General features: G+C 43.1%; 1 protein-coding gene across 3 annotated transcripts in view; it reads left to right on the forward strand.

Moving 5' to 3' along the window:
- LOC139570481 (zinc finger protein 385C-like) overlaps positions 1 to 19,905 on the forward strand; it is a 147,817-nt gene that overhangs the window by 86,125 nt on the left and 41,787 nt on the right. Inside the window, exon 1 of one of the 3 annotated variants that reach the window (XM_071392374.1) lies at positions 317 to 709. The exons of the other annotated variants lie outside the window; for them this stretch is intronic. Within the exon in view, the coding sequence (XP_071248475.1) occupies positions 700 to 709 (10 nt within the window). The 5' untranslated portion in view covers positions 317 to 699. Of the gene's footprint in view, positions 1 to 316; positions 710 to 19,905 lie in introns of those variants that run through there. 3 annotated transcript variants of the gene reach the window in all.

Consider the following 19,905-nt stretch of genomic DNA (forward strand, 5'->3'; position numbering starts at 1 on the left):
TTTCCAAACAGATGCATCTGCATTGTGGAGAGGGTTCAGACGCAGTGTGTTTTTAAAAAGCCATTGTAAATAGACTGATGTTTCTGCTATCTGGCAGGGACTATGCAGGTGTGAATAACGAAAGAAAAACAGAATAGTTGTGAGAGCCAGTTGGATGGCAAGAGCAAGAGAGAAAGAAGACAAAGAGGGGTGAAGGGGGTTAAGAGGAAACAGTTGGTGCTGGCCAACACCAACTCATCTCCCACTCTTTTTTCTCTCTTTCCCTCCCACTCCCTTCCTCTCCCCCTTGTCTCCACTCCTCTCTCTCTCTCTCTCTCCTCACTCTTTATTCTCCCGCTTTCTCTCTCTTCCTCTCCCCCTAATCTCTGTTCTTTTCTCTCTGTCTCTCCCTCTCCCCCTGGCACACTGATCAGTGTAGCATGAAGCTTTTAATTGAGGCGCATGTGTATCATTCCTGTGAGCTGCGGCAGATTGGATTAGCAGAGCGATGTGTCATTGAGTTGACTGACAAAAGACTACCACTGCACAGAGGGAAGTAGAGTGAGAGAGTCAGGCGCAGAAGAGTGGGAGAGAAATAGGCTGCTCTTTTAGGTGGGTTTCTTTTGGAGAACGTTAGGGAACATTGTGGCAATATTTACCAGGAATCTGTAGTGTCAAAGGGATAGGAGTTTAAAAAACGAATCACAGTACCCGGGCACCATGCTTCTAGGTAAGTGATGTTTACTTAGTGGATGTCTGAGAAAAGTGTTGAAGTGCGCTAGCAAACTTGTAATTTAATTTGTTTCGTAGGTTTCTTGATAGTCTGTAAAAACAGTGATTGTCAGTACTGTACACATGTTGTGTTGCATTATTGAATATTGTTAGCCTATTTGAAATAGCATTCATAGCACTCTTACCGTCGGTTGTCATTTGTGACAGACACAGGGAATTCGTGTAGTATAGTTATCCCTGTCACTGTCAAGTGTCAATTTTCAACGGTAGAAATCAGTGTCTGCAGGAAAAAAACACTCAAGAGTAAAGCGTCCTTGTTTTTCCCCGATTTGACCCTTTGAGAAGAACAAAAAAATGAACACTTGTGTTGTCGTTTCAAAGGGAAGGACAGAATTGGTATCGCTGACCATATTGTTACAGACAATTATTGTGATCTCTGTGGTCCTGATTAGCTGATCTAGGCTAATTGTAGCCAATTGATGATACACTAGTGTTTTTTCTGGTAATATTAAAAAAACAGTAAAAAACGAATGATCAAAATTTATTAAATATATATTTTTTTTATGTACCATCTCATATATATATATATATATATATATATGTACTTCGCCTTCAGAAAGTATTCACACCCCTTTACTTTTTCCACATTTTGTTGTGTTATAGTCTGAATTTAAAATGAATTAAATTGAGATTTTGTGTCACTGATCTAAACACAATCCCCTGTAATGTCAAAGTGGAATTTTGTTAGTAGAAATGTTTGAAATAAACAAAAAACAAAAAACTGGTATGTCTTGAGAGAATAAGTATTCAACCCCTTTGTTATTGCAAGCCTTGATTAGGAGTAAAAATGTGCTTAACAAATGACAAAATAAGTTGCATGGACTCGTTCCGTGTTCAATAATAGCGGGTAAACATGATTTTTGAATAACTACCCCATCTCTGTATCCCACATATACAATTATCTGTAAGGTCCCTCAATCGAGTGGGGAATTTCAAGCACAGATTCAACCACAAAGACCAGGGAGGTTTTCCAATGCCTCACAAAGAAGGGTACCGATTGGTAGATGTGTGTTTTTTAATGCCGACGCTGAATATCCATTTGAGCATGGTGAAGCTATTAATTACACTTTGGATGGTGTATCAATACACCCAGTCAATACAAAGATACAGGCATCCTTCCTAATTCAGTTGCCGGAGAGGAAGGAAAATCCTCTGGGCTTTCACCATGAGGCCAATGGTGATTTTAAAATAGTTACAGAGATTAATGGTTGTGATAGGAAAAAACTGAGGATGGATCAACAACATTGTAGTTGTCCTAACCTAAATGAGAGAATGAAAAGAAGGAAACCTCTGTACATAATAAAAATATCCCAAAACATGCATCCTGTTTGCAATAAGGCACTTAATTAAGTAATACTGCAAAAGATGTGGCAAACAAATGTACTTATTGTCCTGAATACAAAGTGTTATGTTTGGGGCAAATCCAACACAACACATCACTGAGTACCACACTGAGTACCACACATTTTTAAGCATGGTGGTGGTTGCATCATGTTATGGGTATGCTTGTCATCGGCAAGGAGTAGGGAGTTTTTTACGATAAAAATAAACGTAATACAGCTATAAGCACCGGCAAAATCCAAGAGGAAAACCTGGTTCAGGCTGCTTTCCAACAGACACTGGGAGACAAATTCAGGTTTCAGCAGGACGAAAACCTAAAACACATTGCCAAATCTATACTGTAGTTGCTTACCAAGATGACATTGATGTTATTGAGTGGCCTAGTTACAGTTTTGACATAAATCGGCTTAATTATCTATGGCAAGACTTGAAGATGGCTGTCTAGCAATGATCAACAATCAACTTGACAGAGCTTGAAGAATGAACAAAAAATTGAATGGGAAAATATTGTACAATCCAGGTGTGCAAAGCTCTTAGAGACTTACCCTAAAAGACTCACAGCTGTAATCGCTGCCAAAGGTGCTTCTACAAAGTATTGACTCAGGGGTGTGAATACTTATGTAAATGAGATATTTATGTATTTTGTTTTGAAAAGATGTGCTAAAAGGAATAAGTCAAGGGGTATGAATACTTTCTGAAGGCACTGTAGACGTTGAATAATATCAGCTAGGAATGAACACAGGCTGCAATGCAAGCAGTACTCCACGGCGGCATAGCCCGAGCCCCGCGCTAGTTTCTTTAAACAAGATTAGGGAGATCAAAGGGAGGCGGTTGTGAGGAGATAGTTCTGTAGTTGCCTTGCGGTGATGCTGCAGCTGTTTTTATTCTCCTGCCAGTATCACTTTGAGCTTGGGCTGCTGACAATCTTTTATGGAGAAATTGTTGGATGCGTTCCCTATTCCGTATTTAGTGCAGTACTTTAGAGAAGAAAATGGTGCCATTTGGGACACTTCCCTTGTCTGTGTCAGAGTGTTGAGCGATGGAACAGTGGTGTGGTGTGAATGCTTTACCTCTGTTGTTGTCTTCAACCAAGTCAGTTATATCATCCATAATTGTGATTATAATATAGTTTCCTCATGTCTTAGATTTGTAGCTCCAAATAGAGGTTTCTCTCTTTTACAAAAAAGCAAACCGCTACCATAGCTGTATCCCAGTGAGCAAAATGCATATTTTACATATGTTGAAGTCACTTTCATTTTCAGTTCTAAGTGAAAGTTGAAAATATGTATTTTATGACTTTGAAAATTCATATGTTTATGGACATTGAACATACGTATTTTATGGACAATGAGGTCTACTTTCATTTTCAGTTCTTTAGTTTACATATTTTACAGATGTTGAAAATATGTATTTTACAGCCATTGAAAATGCATACTTTTTGTTTCTACGGCCAAATATCAATCGTACATGATTACACTTACATCTACATGTCACTGACTGTAAGTAGATCTGGATAAAAACATCTGCTAAATGACCGAAATGTCAAAATGAACCACACAAGGTATTATTCTAATGAGCTATGCCCCGAAACAAGACCAAATTTGGACGGTCTGGACCGGACCAAATATGAATCAATCATAGATGTTTATGTTTCGGCCAAATCTAGACCAGACCAAATCTGAACCAAGTTTAGCCCAAACAAAGGCCGATCTGGACCAGACCAAATCTGAACCAAGTTTAGCCCAAACAAAGGCTGATCTGGACCAGACCAAATCTGAACCAATTCTGGGCCAAATCAAAGCTGGACCGGACCAAATCTGAACCAAGTTTGGACCCAACCAAAGCCGGTCCAGACCAAATCTGAACCAAGTTTGGGATAAGTGAAGGCTGGTCCAGACCAGACCAAATCTGAACCAAGTTTGTTCCCAATCAAGGCCAGTTAGGAACGGAGCAAATCTGAATCAAGTTTGGGCCCAATCAAGGCTGGTCCAGACTTGACGTAATCTGAACCAATCATAGACTTCTATTTTGGACCAAATCAAGGCCGATCTGGACCGCACCTGACAAATATTTTTTTCATTGGATTCCCTTGATCCTAAATGCGAGTTTGACAAAATATAGACGATGATGTTGTGTTGTTGTTGTTGATGATAATAATGATTATGATTACAGTGGCAGTAATGTTTGCAGCGATAATGCATAGCATAGCCACCATACGTTTTCACGAGCATCTAGCTCTATTCTCTTCTCAATCCTTTTTTTCCAGTTCTGGTCACATGTTTGCTACCCACAGTGTGTGGCGCATTAAGTCTCTGGTGTGCCAACGGCGCATCCCCCGTCCCCCCGCTCCCCTCCCCGCTGCGGGCAACATTGCTGAGAGTGATGGCTAGCATTAGTCATTACAGAGTGGTGACAGCATGGGCTTGATTAGCCTGTCTGATAATGTCACTGGGAGTTGGCACACTGGCTGGTATGTCTGATGACCCCCCTGGGACAGGCATATGTACCGCCCACACCCCGGGGCTGCCCACAAGGGTTCTGGTGCAGTGGATAGAATAACCAATGCTAGACAATACTTCCTTAAAGGCTTAATGACATTTGTGGTTGTAAAATGGTTTGCTTGGTTGAGAATAGGTCATATAGCTAACCTGCCTACCAGCTACTGGTCTCTGCTACAACTAGGTAACTGAAAAGATGAGCTCCTACAAATATTGAAATTTAAATGTTTTTTTAGAGTAAAGTACATCGGAAAAAAATCAAAAGAAAACTGCAAACTGAATAGGAGACCAAACAAGCAGCAAACAAAGAAGAAAGGCTTTTGAAAAAGTAACAATTTTTCATAAAATTATACCGTTTTCTTAGCTAGCTAAGTTGTTTACCTGTTGCTAGGCAGTTGCTAGGGACATTCCTGAAAGAAGCTAGCTAGCTAACAAGGAGTGTCTAGTTGGCAGAAGAGAAGAAGGGACAAAGAAGGGACAAAGTGGGACAAAATAAGGACAGAAGAAAAGGGAAAGGGGACATTAAGGTGAAGCAGTCCTCTAAAGACACAAAAGACAATAATACAAGAAACAACACTTCTATTGCCTCTCCCTCTACGATACGCACTTCCGGTTTGGTTTGGAGCGAGTAGTTGCATTCCGCTTTGCTCCACAGGTAGTATTACAGGTAGTATTACATTTCATTTCATTACAGTACAACAGTTTGATTTGTTTGATCTTAGCTGGCTACATAGCCGTCTTTGTATCCAAGATAATTGTGTAGTCTAGAGTAATTGTCGAGGTTACCTAGCCAGTTAGAGGTTACCTAGCCAGCTACACTTTCAAACAAAGTCAACAACGCAGCCACTGCTAGCTAGCCTATTTCACCAGCCAGCAGTACTATATCATTTTAGTCAATAAGATTTTTTGCAACGTAAGCTTAACTTTCTGAACATTCGAGACGTGTAGTCCACTTGTCATTCCAATCTCCTTTGCATTAGCGTAGCCTCTTCTGTAGCCTGTCAACTATGTGTCTGTCTATCCCTGTTCTCTCCTCTCTGCACAGACCATACAAACGCTTCACACCGCGTGGCCGCTGCTACTCTAACCTGGTGGTCCCAGCGCGCACGACCCACGTGGAGTTCCAGGTCTCAGGCAGCCTCTGGAACTGCCGATCTGCGGCCAACAAGGCAGAGTTCATCTCAGCCTATGCTTCCCTCCAGTCCCTCGACTTCTTGGCACTGACGGAAACATGGATTACCACTGATAACACTGCTACTCCTACTGCTCTCTCCTCGTCTGCCCACGTGTTCTCGCACACCCCGAGAGCTTCTGGTCAGCGGGGTGGTGGCACTGGGATCCTCATCTCTCCCAAGTGGACATTCTCTCTTTCTCCCCTGACCCATCTGTCTATCGCCTCCTTTGAATTCCATGCTGTCACAGTTACCAGCCCTTTCAAGCTTAACATCCTTATCATTTATCGCCCTCCAGGTTCCCTTGGAGAGTTCATCAATGAGCTTGACGCCCTGATAAGTTCCTTTCCTGAGGATGGCTCACCTCTCACAGTTCTGGGTGACTTTAACCTCCCCACGTCTACCTTTGACTCATTCCTCTCTGCCTCCTTCTTTCCACTCCTCTCCTCTTTTGACCTCACCCTCTCACCTTCCCCCCCTACTCACAAGGCAGGCAATACGCTTGACCTCATCTTTACTAGATGCTGTTCTTCCACTAATCTCATTGCAACTCCCCTCCAAGTCTCCGACCACTACCTTGTATCCTTTTCCCTCTCGCTCTCATCCAACACTTCCCACACTGCCCCTACTCGGATGGTATCGCGCCGTCCCAACCTTCGCTCTCTCTCCCCCGCTACTCTCTCCTCTTCCATCCTATCATCTCTTCCCTCTGCTCAAACCTTCTCCAACCTATCTCCTGATTCTGCCTCCTCAACCCTCCTCTCCTCCCTTTCTGCATCCTTTGACTCTCTATGTCCCCTATCCTCCAGGCCGGCTCGGTCCTCCCCTCCTGCTCCGTGGCTCGACGACTCATTGCGAGCTCACAGAACAGGGCTCCGGGCAGCCGAGCGGAAATGGAGGAAAACTCGCCTCCCTGCGGACCTGGCATCCTTTCACTCCCTCCTCTCTACATTCTCCTCTTCTGTCTCTGCTGCTAAAGCCAATTTCTACCACTCTAAATTCCAAGCATCTGCCTCTAACCCTAGGAAGCTCTTTGCCACCTTCTCCTCCCTCCTGAATCCTCCTCCCCCTCCTCCCCCCTCCTCCCTCTCTGCTGATGACTTCGTCAACCATTTTGAAAAGAAGGTCGACGACATCCGATCCTCGTTTGCTAAGTCAAACGACACCGCTGGTTCTGCTCACACTGCCCTACCCTGTGCTTTGACCTCTTTCTCCCCTCTCTCTCCAGATGAAATCTCGCGTCTTGTGACGGCCGGCCGCCCAACAACCTGCCCGCTTGACCCTATCCCCTCCTCTCTTCTCCAGACCATTTCCGGAGACCTTCTCCCTTACCTCACCTCGCTCATCAACTCATCCTTGACCGCTGGCTACGTCCCTTCCGTCTTCAAGAGAGCGAGAGTTGCACCCCTTCTGAAAAAACCTACACTCGATCCCTCCGATGTCAACAACTACAGACCAGTATCCCTTCTTTCTTTTCTCTCCAAAACTCTTGAACGTGCCGTCCTTGGCCAGCTCTCCTGCTATCTCTCTCAGAATGACCTTCTTGATCCAAATCAGTCAGGTTTCAAGACTAGTCATTCAACTGAGACTGCTCTTCTCTGTGTCACGGAGGCGCTCCGCACTGCTAAAGCTAACTCTCTCTCCTCTGCTCTCATCCTTCTAGACCTATCGGCTGCCTTTGATACTGTGAACCATCAGATCCTCCTCTCCACCCTCTCCGAGCTGGGCATCTCCGGCGCGGCCCACGCTTGGATTGCGTCCTACCTGACAGGTCGCTCCTACCAGGTGGCGTGGCGAGAATCTGTCTCCGCACCACGTGCTCTCACCACTGGTGTCCCCCAGGGCTCTGTTCTAGGCCCTCTCCTATTCTCGCTATACACCAAGTCACTTGGCTCTGTCATATCCTCACATGGTCTCTCCTATCATTGCTATGCAGACGACACACAATTAATCTTCTCCTTTCCCCCCTCTGATAACCACGTGGTGAATCGCATCTCTGCATGTCTGGCAGACATATCAGTGTGGATGACGGATCACCACCTCAAGCTGAACCTCGGCAAGACGGAGCTGCTCTTCCTCCCGGGGAAGGACTGCCCGTTCCATGATCTCGCCATCACGGTTGACAACTCCATTGTGTCCTCCTCCCAGAGTGCTAAGAACCTTGGCGTGATCCTGGACAACACCCTGTCGTTCTCAACTAACATCAAGGCGGTGACCCGTTCCTGTAGGTTCATGCTCTACAACATTCGCAGAGTACGACCCTGCCTCACGCAGGAAGCGGCGCAGGTCCTAATCCAGGCACTTGTCATCTCCCGTCTGGATTACTGCAACTCGCTGTTGGCTGGGCTCCCTGCCTGTGCCATTAAACCCCTACAACTCATCCAGAACGCCGCAGCCCGTCTGGTGTTCAACTTTCCCAAGTTCTCTCACGTCACCCCGCTCCTCCGCTCTCTCCACTGGCTTCCAGTTGAAGCTCGCATCCGCTACAAGACCATGGTGCTTGCCTACGGAGCTGTGAGGGGAACGGCACCTCCGTACCTTCAGGCTCTGATCAGGCCCTACACCCAAACAAGGGCACTGCGTTCATCCACCTCTGGCCTGCTCGCCTCCCTACCTCAGAGGAAGTACAGTTCCCGCTCAGCCCAGTCAAAACTGTTCGCTGCTCTGGCACCCCAATGGTGGAACAAACTCCCTCACGACGCCAGGTCAGCGGAGTCAATCACCACCTTCCGGAGACACCTGAAACCCCACCTCTTTAAGGAATACCTAGGATAGGATAAAGTAATCCTTCTAACCCCCCCCCCTTAAAAGAGTTAGATGCACTATTGTAAAGTGGTTGTTCCACTGGATATCATAAGGTGAATGCACCAATTTGTAAGTCGCTCTGGATAAGAGCGTCTGCTAAATGACTTAAATGTTAAATGTAGGTACGGGTGGCTTTTTCATTTCAAGATCAAGTCGTCATGGCAATGTCATCATATTGTTAGGTCACTATCTGGATGCCAACCTGTATACAACCCGACTGTGACATCATAATGACATCATTTCAACCAGTTTTGCCCTCTGGAAGAATCCATCATGTTTTCCCTCTATTGGCTAGGTTAGTGTTCTGACCATTGTCAGATAGATTTTTTGTACTTGGCATCCCGCTGAGTATAGACTATGAACCCACGAAGCCCATGGAAATTCGTTTTTTTGGCTAGATGTTAGGATTTGAGGAAGATACATGTTAGGAGTGACATCTATCAGGGCTAGGGGCTTAGGAGCGACTCTGGCATTAAATGCTAATTTCTAGTGACTTTTGAGAAAAGGATACAGACAAATCTTAACTTACAAATTGGCACATTTACAAGTCTAAGGGGTGCCTTGCAGAGAGGCCCTTACTCTGTTACAGTCCAATCAGTCTTAGGACCTTGGCCATTCATACTGTACTGAATACCAATGTGACTGTTAATGTGGATACTGTATATTCAATTAAATATTTTATACTCTTTCTCTACTATTGTATGATTAATTTCCTCATATTTTTCTCACTTCCCCTATGTCAGGTTGTTACTACTGCTTCTCTACATACTGTATGGCTTGAAACCTAACGTAATATTTTCCAAGTTAAATACAGTTATTATACTGTATTATAAACTGGGTGGTTCGAGCCCTGAATGCTTATTGGCTGAAAGCCGTGGTATATCAGACCGTATACCATGGGTATGTGTCACGCCTGCTCCCGCTCTCCCTCTCTGGCACTCGAGGGCTCCAGGCTGCCCTCCATTACGCACACCTTTCACCATCATTACATGCAGTTGCGCGCAATATTGGACTCACCTGGACTCCAATTAGTTTGTTGATTACCCCCTCTATTTCTGTCTGCTCCTCAGGTTGTTCCCTGTGTCAGCATTGATGTCGTTATTTTTCCCCTGTCCAGACGCTGTTCCTGTTCTGTTTCATGTCCGTGTTTCATTAAATGTTCACTCCCTGTACTTGCTTCTCGTCTCCAGCGTCGATCCTTACAGAATGCTGACACCACAAAAGGAAGCAACAGGGAGTTTTTGGTTTTTGATTTGTTTGGTGTTGTCGGGTCCGGGTGCCGTCGCCGATGGAACCGGTGTTGCCTCAGCTAGCTCGTCAGGCTTCCACACCTTAGCTGGCTTGAGAGGTCTTCTTGCCCCGGTTGGCTCGGCAGACGCCCACCCCACGTCATGCTTCAGCCAGCTCATCAGGCTCCCATGCCTCAGCCGGTTCATCAGGCTCCCACGCCTCAGCGGGATCTTCAGGCTTTCACGCCTCAGCCAGATTGTCAGGCTCCCACACCTCAGCTGGCTCGCCAGGCTCCCACGCCTCTGCCGGCTCGTTGGACTTCTACGCCTCAGCCAGCTTGTCCAGCGCCCATGCCTCGGCCGGCCCGTCAGGCTTGCCCAGGTGGGACGCTGGGTGGCGCACCAAGAGAGGGGGGGGGGGCACTGTCACGCCTGCTCCGGCTCTCCCTCTGGCGCTCGAGGGCTGTGTCAGCATTGATGTCGTTATTTTTCCCCTGTCCAGACGCTGTTCCTGTTCTGTTTTATGTCCGTGTTTCATTAAATGTTCACTCCCTGTACCTGCTTCTTGTCTCCAGCGTCGATCCTTACAGTATGTCAAAACATGTATTTTTACTGCTCTAATTACGTTGGTAACCAGCTTATAAAAGCAATAAGGCACATCAGGGTTTGTGATATATGGCCAATATATTACAAAGTGATATATCACAAAGTGCTATGTCCTAGCACTTCGCGTTGCATCATGCTTAAGAACAGCCCTTAGCCGTGGTATATTGGCCATACTCCACACCAACCTCCGACCTTATTACTTAAATTATAACCATCGACATGCACAGTTAAAAACTATTTTAATTTAAAAAAGGAAGGCATGAAACCTCAAACTGAAATTAATCAATCTCCACTCTCCACAATCATCAAAAATAAAATATAATCATGGCTGCCTCTCTCCTTCATGAAGTTAACATATGCAATGCACCCTAGACTTAAAGACATGCTTCGGAATTTTGGCGACTACTAAGTATTTTTTAAACCTCCTGGTATAAACCTCCTGGAAGCTGTGGGGTGCCATTTTCCCAAAATGTTTCTCCATGTGGGCCAGCCCCTTAGCAATTCGAGTTTCAGCCAATGAGCTTCAGCCCCCTTGCCATTTGAGTGACAGCTAGCAAGATGCAATTGCAATGACGTGGTGCACATATCTGCACATATGTGATGTAGTACGCAATTTTCGGGGACCACGTTTGTCTCGTGAGTACTACTTTCGGAACTACTGGCTAAAAAGTATACAAAAGTACCGGAGAATCTCTTTAAGCTGCTATCATTTCATCAGAGATCATATATGATAATTCAGCTTGATTCACACTATGACAGATCATCAGTCTATGAACTCTATGAGCTTGGAAAGGCACTTCTCACTATCTTACCTGTTGGTTTGTAGCCTCTCTCTCCCTCTCTGCCTGTCTGTCTGTTCATGGCTGTCACTCTCCTGCCATGATCATGATAGCACCGAACAAGGTCTTAACAAATGGAACACCTTCATGACCCATAATCACTGTGATGAAGTTAAAGACATCTAAGTAGAAAGTAAATTTGCCAGCGGTGATGTGCGGGCAGTTGCCAAGAACCTCTTTTTTGCACTCTCTTCTTGACTGGTGGTACATCCATTGCTAACTTGCTGACCCTATGATCCAGACTAACACAGTGATTGTGCAAGTCATTCTGTAGCTACAGTTGTAAGTATTCGCTGCTGCTACTCTGTTATTATCTATGCATAAGTCACTTTAATAACTCTACCTATATGTATATATTACCTCAATTACCTTGACTAACCGGTGCCCCACGCGTTGACTCTGTACCGGTACCCCCTGTATATAGTCTCGCTATTGTTATTTTACTGCTGCTCTTAATTATTTGGCACTTTTATTTCTTGTTATTTTAGGTATTTTTCTTAAAACTGCATTGTTGGTCAAGGGCTTGTAAATAAGCATTTCACTATAAGGTCTACACCCGTTGTATTCGGCGCATGTGACAAATACATTTTGATTTGATTTGGTTTATTCTTGGCTTCAAAACAGTCGCTATCAGTTTTTCACACAGCCAGAACTACCCAGCCTTAGCTAGTTAGATAAAACCCGACACAGCTGAAAATGACTAAACGTAAAGCTAACTACTCTGCAAACAATAATGAGTTGTTAGGACGACACAAAATGGTCAGCAGGACATTGTGTAATGGTCCCCAGGAAGTTTTGTCTGGTTCCCTGATTTCTGGGGGACGTCCCCAAGGACATTTTATCATGGTCCCCTGGAGATTTTGTCTAGTTCCCAGTTTGTCCTGGAGACATGCCCAATGATGTTTTAAGGACATTGTGTCATTGTCCCCTGGAGTTTATTGTTTAGTTCCCAGTTTGTCCCAGGGACATCACCTGTTGGTCTTGAATAAACATTCTCCCACCCCCCACACAGACCCTAGTTTCATTACACATCACCCCTTGTTACTGTTGTCAAGCCCATCAAGGCCCTGATTGGTGAACCACTAATCCATTAACAGCTCTTTGTCTTTTGGCAATTCTCAGGACACACACACACAGCTTTTAACTTACTGTATTTGAAACAATTTAACATATATTACATTGTGTATGTTTAATCACACAGTAATTATCATGTAACATGTCCTCAACCGGGATTTGAATTTACAACCTCTTGGTTCACAGTATTCCTATCTTCCTGCTACCCAACTATGCCTGAAACAATGACTGATTTCACCCGCCTATTCCTACACTTTGCACTTCAAAGTAAATCTCAGCTCTGTTAAAAATACAACTATACTAAAAACCTCAACTCAAATTGCTGAAGTATGTAAATTAAATCAATGAGAGAATAGTCAGATTAACTGATCATTAAAATGGATGTACAAATGGCACTATTTTGCTAAGTGCAGTGATGTATTAAAGGTAATGAATACATAGGGAACAGAAATTCTACAGACTTTGTGGCTCAGCAGAAAGATCAGCATAGCCCAAATACAGAGATTGAGAGTTCAAATCCCAGGTAAGGTCATATTCAAAAGTCAATGCTAAGTGATCATAGGGTGGTCTGGTGTAGGCTGTCATTGTAATTAAGAATTTGTTCTTAACTGACTTGCCTAGTTAAATAAGTCATATTGTCATTGATTCAAGATTTTTTTTGCTGAAAAGCGTACCACTTACCTTAAAACCCCAATAGTTTACTTATAATGGTTTGGTACACCAGGGACAATCAGAGGAGCTTCAGGGGACCATGACACAACCTCCCAAGAATGTCCTAAAAAGGTCCTTGGGGATGTCCGTGAGACCAACCGGGTAATAGATAAAACCTCCAAGGGACCATAACAGAATTTCCCAATAACGTCCTAAAAAGGTCCAGATATGGTCCTGACATGGTCCTCGGTGACATCCTGTTTATTATCTATTCATAGTCACTTAACCCTACCTAAATGTACAAATTACCTCGACTACCCTGTACCACTGCAGATTGTTCCTCAATATTTACTAAATAAACTTGAGTAAAAAGTTATAAGAAGTACAGCTGAAGTCGGAAGTTTACATACACTTAGGTTGGAGTCATTAAAAGTCGCTTTTCAACCACTCCACAAATTTCTTGTTAACAAACTATAGTTTTTGCAAGTCGGTTAGGACATCTACTTTGTGCATGACACAAGTAATTTTTCCATCAATTGTTTACAGACAGATTATTTCACTTATAATTCACTGTATCACAATTCCAGTGGGTCAGAAGTTTACATACACTAAGTTGACTGTGCCTTTAAACAGCTTGGAAAATTCCAGAAAATGATGTCATGGCGTTAGAAGCTTCTGATAGGTAAATGGACATAATTTGAGTTAATTGGAGGTGTACCTGTGGATGTATTTCAAGGCCTATCTTCAAACGCAGTGCCTCTTTGCTTGACATCAGGGGAAATCAGCCAATACCTCAGAAAAAAATTGTAGACCTCCCCAAGTCTGGTTCATCCTTGGGAGCAATTTCCAAACGCCTGAAGGTACCGCGTTCATCTGTACAAACAATAGCACGCAAGTATAAACACCATGGGACCACGCAGCCGTCATACCGCTCAGGAAGGAGACACGCGCGTTCTGTCTCCTAGAGATGAACGTACTTTGGTGCGAAAAGGGCAAATCAATCGCAGAACAACAGCAAAGGACCATGTGAAGATGCTGGAGGAAACAGGTACAAAAGTATCTATATCCACTGTAAGACGAGTCCTATATCGACATAACCTGAAAGGCCGCTCAGCAAGGAAGAAGCCACTGCTCCAAAACCGCCATAAAAAAGCCAGACTACGGTTTGCAACTGCACATGGGGACTAAGATCGTACTTTTGGAGAAATGTCCTCTGGTCTGATGAAACAAAAATAGAACTGTTTGGCCATAATGACCATCATTATGTTTGGAGGAAAAAGGGGGAGGCTTGCAAGCCGGAGAACACCATCCCAACTGTGAAGCACGGGGGTGGCAGCATCATGTTGTGGGAGTGCTTTGCTGCAGGAGGGACTGGTGCACTTCACAAAATAGATGGCACCATGAGGTAGGAAAATTATGTGGATATATTGAAACAACATCTCAAGACATCAGTCAGGAAGTTGAAGCTTGGTCGCAAATGGGTCTTCCAAATGGACAATGACCCCAAGCATACTTGCAAAGTTGTGGCGAAATGGCTTAAGAACAATAAAGTCAAGGTATTGGAGAAGCCATCACAAAGCCCTGACCTCAAATCCTATAGAAAATTTGTGGGCAGAACTGAAAAAGCGTGTGCAAGCAAGGAGGCCTACAAACCTGACTCAGTTACACCAGCTCTGTCAGGAGGAATGGGCCAAAATTCACCCAACTTATTGTGGGAAGCTTGTGGAAGGCTAGCCGAAACATTTGACCCAAGTTAAACAATTTAAAGGCAATGCTACCAAATACTAATTGAGTGTATTTAAACTTCTGACCCACTGGGAATGTGATGAAAGAAATAAAAGCTGAAATAAACCATTCTCTCTACTATTATTCTGACATTTCACATTCTTAAAATAAAGTGGTGATTCTAACTGACCTAAGACAGAGAATTGTTACTAGAGTTAAATGTTAGGATTTGTGAAAAACTGTTTAAATGTATTTGGCTAATGTCAGAGTCGCGTGTACAGGTGGCAGGGAAGTCAGGCGCAGGAGAGTCAAACGGAGTGTAAAATGGAGTCTTTTAATGAATGTCCCAGTAACATGCTCCATAACACTCATAAGAACAGAACATAAACAGATATGGGTACGAAGACCCGTCGCGCAACTATACACATAAACACAACACTAACAATAAACAATCTTTGACAAAGACATGAGGGGAAACAGAGGGTTAAATACACAACAGGTAATAGATGGGATTGAAAACAGGTGTGTGGTAAGACAAGACAAAACCAATGGAAAATGAAAAATGGATCAATGATGGCTAGAAGACCGGTGACGTCGACCGCCGAGCACCGCCCGAACAAGGAGAGGCAACGACTTCGGCAGAAGTCGTGACAGCTAAGGTGTATTTTAAACTTCCAACTTAAACTGTAACACAATAAAATAACAGTAACGAGGCTATGTACAGGGGGTATATAGCATCATTATTGTTATTTTAATGTGTTACTTTAGTTTAATGTGTTACTTTAGTTTATTTAGTAAATATTGAGGACCAATGTGCGGGGGTTACCTGCTCCTACTCCCTTGATCAGGGAAGATGTCAGAATAGTCAGGGCTATAGCCACGGCCCTAGACTGAGACCATGGATGCGTCCCAATAACATCTCTCCTGAAGTGCACACTCATTCACTACTTCCCACAAATCTGAAAGCATTGGATGGGTGGAGGCATGGGCTAGTTTGAGGGATTTCTACCATATTTCTTAAACCTGTCATTTCCTTTTAAATTATTAAAGGGAACTGAACAAGTGCACTCTGTGGGAGCAAGGATAAATAATTGGTACGTAGCCTGTAAATCATCATGAGTCAGATAGATATGCAGCCATGCTGAATGTTTATCTGTGCAATGTCAGACTTGATAACCGTAGCATCTCCCTTGCTGTACGTAGGAAGAATTCTGTAGGATTTGAAGAAGCTATTGCTATTTTTACCTTTCGAATATCTCTTTATCTCTCAGATTTTAATTTGACCTGTATGCATGAATCGAATGGCTTGAAACAATTCAAATAACAACTAAATATCCTGGTACTGGGTAAAAGCCATGATGTCGTTGACCTTAACAAAATAGCCCTGTAAGATCAAAGATCCACCACTATATTTTACAGTAGGTATGGGGTTATTTTCTGCTCATGCATTCTCATTTCTACGCCAAACCCACAACTGGTGTGTGTGGCCAAAGAGCTCTATTTTCATGTCATCCAACAAATGTAAACGTCTGGAGTTTGCTAAACAGCATTGCCACTTGGATTGGAACCGGTGCTTTAGTCAGATGACATGATGATAGAGCTCTTTGGCCACGCACACCAATGGTGGGTTTGGCGTCGAAATGAGAATGCATGAGTAGAAAAGAACCCCATACCTACTGTAAAATATGGTGGTGGATCTTTGATCTTATAGGGCTATTTTGCTTCCACTGGTCCTGGGGCCCTTTTTTAAGGTCAACGACATCATGACCTTTACCCAGTATCAGGATATTTTAACCAAGAATGGTTAATTGGCCACAAAATCTACTTTTTACAATGGCCATCTCAGCCCCCGGACTTGAAACCCATTGAAAACCGGTGGTTTAAATTATTGAGGGCAGTCCATAAGCGCAGACGAAGGATTTCAAGGGTGTGGAAAGATTCTGCATGGAGAAATGGTGTAAGATCCCTCCCAATGTGTTCTCCAACTCATATTTTTTTTTTTTAATGCTCAGTGTCATTATACTCGCAAGGTGAGATATTGAAAGGTATTGAAAACCGGGTGTCAATCATTTTGACCCCTACCTTTTTGAGAGAAAAAAATATTACTTGTTAAACAAAATCTCTTTCTCTGAGCAGTTGTATTAGTATCAAATAATATAATTTCCACATTTTATTTAGCATATAATATAGAATAATTCATTTTATACAGTCGTTTTTGCTCATCTTTATCAAGGGTGTCAATCATTTCGGCCCCAACTGTATTATACTTTGCAAATACATTAAATAACAGATTTGGCATATTTGATGAAGCAGGAATTCATATGTGGTCACATGTGGTCACATGTCACATGTGGTCATGTACTGTAGCTTGGTTGGTAGAGCATGGCGCTTGCAATGCCAGCATAGTGGGTTGAATTTCCTGGACCACATGTACTGTACGTTAAATATATGCACGAGTGACTGTATGTCACTTTAGATAAAAGTGTCTGCTAAATGGTATAATGACAAAATTATAAAGAATGAAGATGGCACAGTGAACATGTTTCATTATATGTTAGCTGTGAAAATCAAGGACACTGTTTTCAGTGAAGAAAGATCGGTCAGTCAGTCAGTTTAAATCTGCTTTGGTGCTCATTAGCGAAAATAGCATTTGTTCTGTCCAGACAGTTCTTTCTCTGTCTCAGTGTCATGGTTGATGGATTCTGGAGGGCTCCACCACTGATATAATTCCCTGCTCGCTGAGCGCTCCGAGTTAGTGAGTTAGCTGAACTCGACATGTCTAGAATATCCTTTAAGCTGTGACGAAATGTTATGCGTTAAGCAACACTATCTACTTGGAAGGTTTTTATCATGCGGCTTTGCCATCATCTTCAGAAGGCTTAGGTTGCCTTCCAAGATGGCTAGATTTTAGCTTAATAAATTGGTACTGTAGTACTTTTAGATGTTTGCCAAATGCTGGATACCTGAATAAAATGTAATGACCACTCTACTCTGAATCTATATCTCACTAGTTAAAACCTGGTAATGGATAAAAACCTATCTAATTATGACAAATCCAATACAAAGGACCAGGGCATGCATTCACAAAGAGTAGTGCTGAGTAGTACTGCGCATAGTAGTGCTGATATAGGAACAGTTTTGTCTTTTAAGTGATAATGAATCATATTATATGGACAGGTGGAACCTTATCCTAGATCACCACTCCTACTATGTGATGCTTTTTGAATACGGCCCCTGGTCTCTCAATGCCCCAAATAGCACATTGTCCACATCACATCTCTATGACACAAAACACTTTGTCAGCAGTAAGGAGTCACATAAGTGCTGCTGACTTGACCGATAATCTTGCGCGCCACAGTATCCAGTGAATTGTCACAACAACAAAGCGGGAATATGCAGGTCTCAGGAGAACCGACCTCACAAAAACGTGGCCAGCAAGCCTTAAATCTTTCAATTCTAGGAATGGATATCGTAAAGGGAGAGGGTTTTTCACACGTCCTGATCCAAATATGTATGTCCGCTCACTGGTTGCTATTCCCAGTTTGAAGTGGTAGAGGTTGTTCACAACAGTATTTGGAGTATACTGCTGAATATGCAAGCTGTCGTCATTAGTTTCATATACATACAAAAATGACCAAACCTTAATAGCGGCCCTCTGGTAATGACTTGATTATGACCAGAAAAATGTATGTCTCAAACTAATGGCTGATATAGCAGTGTCCTATTTTTCTCGTCTCCAGCGTTATTAAGAGGACACTTCAAGCATCTGTGCTTGCCACTCTCCCAGTCTTGCTAAGACTCAGAGGAACGCTAATATTCTGAATGCTTTTAATTGGGAAGTCGATCGGACGGAGAAAGACACCAACGGACATGAAATATGGTTGCTGGCACATCTGCTGAGCACCATTCAATGGAGTGATTGGCCTAGCCTTATCTCAATGGGTGCAGCTGGTGCCAGTTTATTTTTAGGGGGTATTCAGAGGTCCTCACATTCCTACAGCTCAGCTATGCTGAGTTCATCCTTAAGGAGATGGTAACAGAATCTGTGTGAAAGGCACCGTAGCTTCCTCTCTGCATTCATTAATGAAATACTGTAGGTCGGTACTAGTGAACCCCAATATCATGGTGTTTGTAACATTCTTATCCAAATAAGAACATTTCCCCAGTCACTATACAAATTCAATTTGAAACGAAGCAAGTTAGCACTCAGCTTCCTGATTGTACCTTTATAATGCGTGGGTGTAGGACCCACAAGTGTTCCCTTGATAACTGTTGGGTGACCTGAATGGGTGACCACCAGTTATTTGCTTTGTTCCTCTGAAGAGGGTGCCTGGTATAGGCCCAGTTGCTGTAACACAAGCTCGTTCCCCAGTAGATAGTGTAGCTTTTGAGTAATACAGACATGACTCAAATGCTATGCTCAACGTAGCAGACATGGACTTTTGCCACTGGGCTTGCCACCTGTTGATAGTTAGAGCAAACATCTGTATAATGAAGGGGTGCACCATGTATTTGCACCTGCTGTAGAGCATGTGTAGTCAACTGTTTATATAGTTATTGATAGATTATATTTGTAACTTTTTGTAGAACAGCAACTTTTCAGGTGGCAAATTGGAAGGACACTACTGGCATTCTAGCCAAAGGCAACTGGACAACTGGACAAGTGGCCAGTGTTACCTCGTGTTGATTTTTAGTGTAACATTTCTAGTGTTGATTCAGGTGTTAACACTCATTGGTGTAAACAAAACAAAAAACAGTGTTTATGTTAATAACCAGTGTTAAACCAAAACCACACCCATCATTATCATATTTCCCAGCATGCTCTATATTGCAGGTAGATTTTTGGAATTGTTTGTTTCAAAATCAATGTTTTTGCATGTACATTAATTGATACATTTATCTTATGCTACTCAAATATAAATAACATACAGTGCCTTCAGAAAGTATTCATACCCTTTGGCTTAGTCCACATTTTGTTGTCTTAAAGCCTAAATTCAAAGGCACTCGCACATCTGAGCAATCTTATTTGCAGGTGCATGGCAAAAATTGAACAAGATGAAGGAAAAAGGTAACCGCACACTGCTCTTGATAGTATCACTGATATTTAATAAGCTTACGTATCGGCCTCACGGCCTTTGTCAGAGCTCTGACGAAGGCCGTGAGGCCGATACGTAAGCTTATTAAATATCAGTGA

Source organism: Salvelinus alpinus, chromosome 3, assembly GCF_045679555.1.
Source record: "Salvelinus alpinus chromosome 3, SLU_Salpinus.1, whole genome shotgun sequence".
Lineage (NCBI taxonomy): Eukaryota > Metazoa > Chordata > Actinopteri > Salmoniformes > Salmonidae > Salvelinus > Salvelinus alpinus.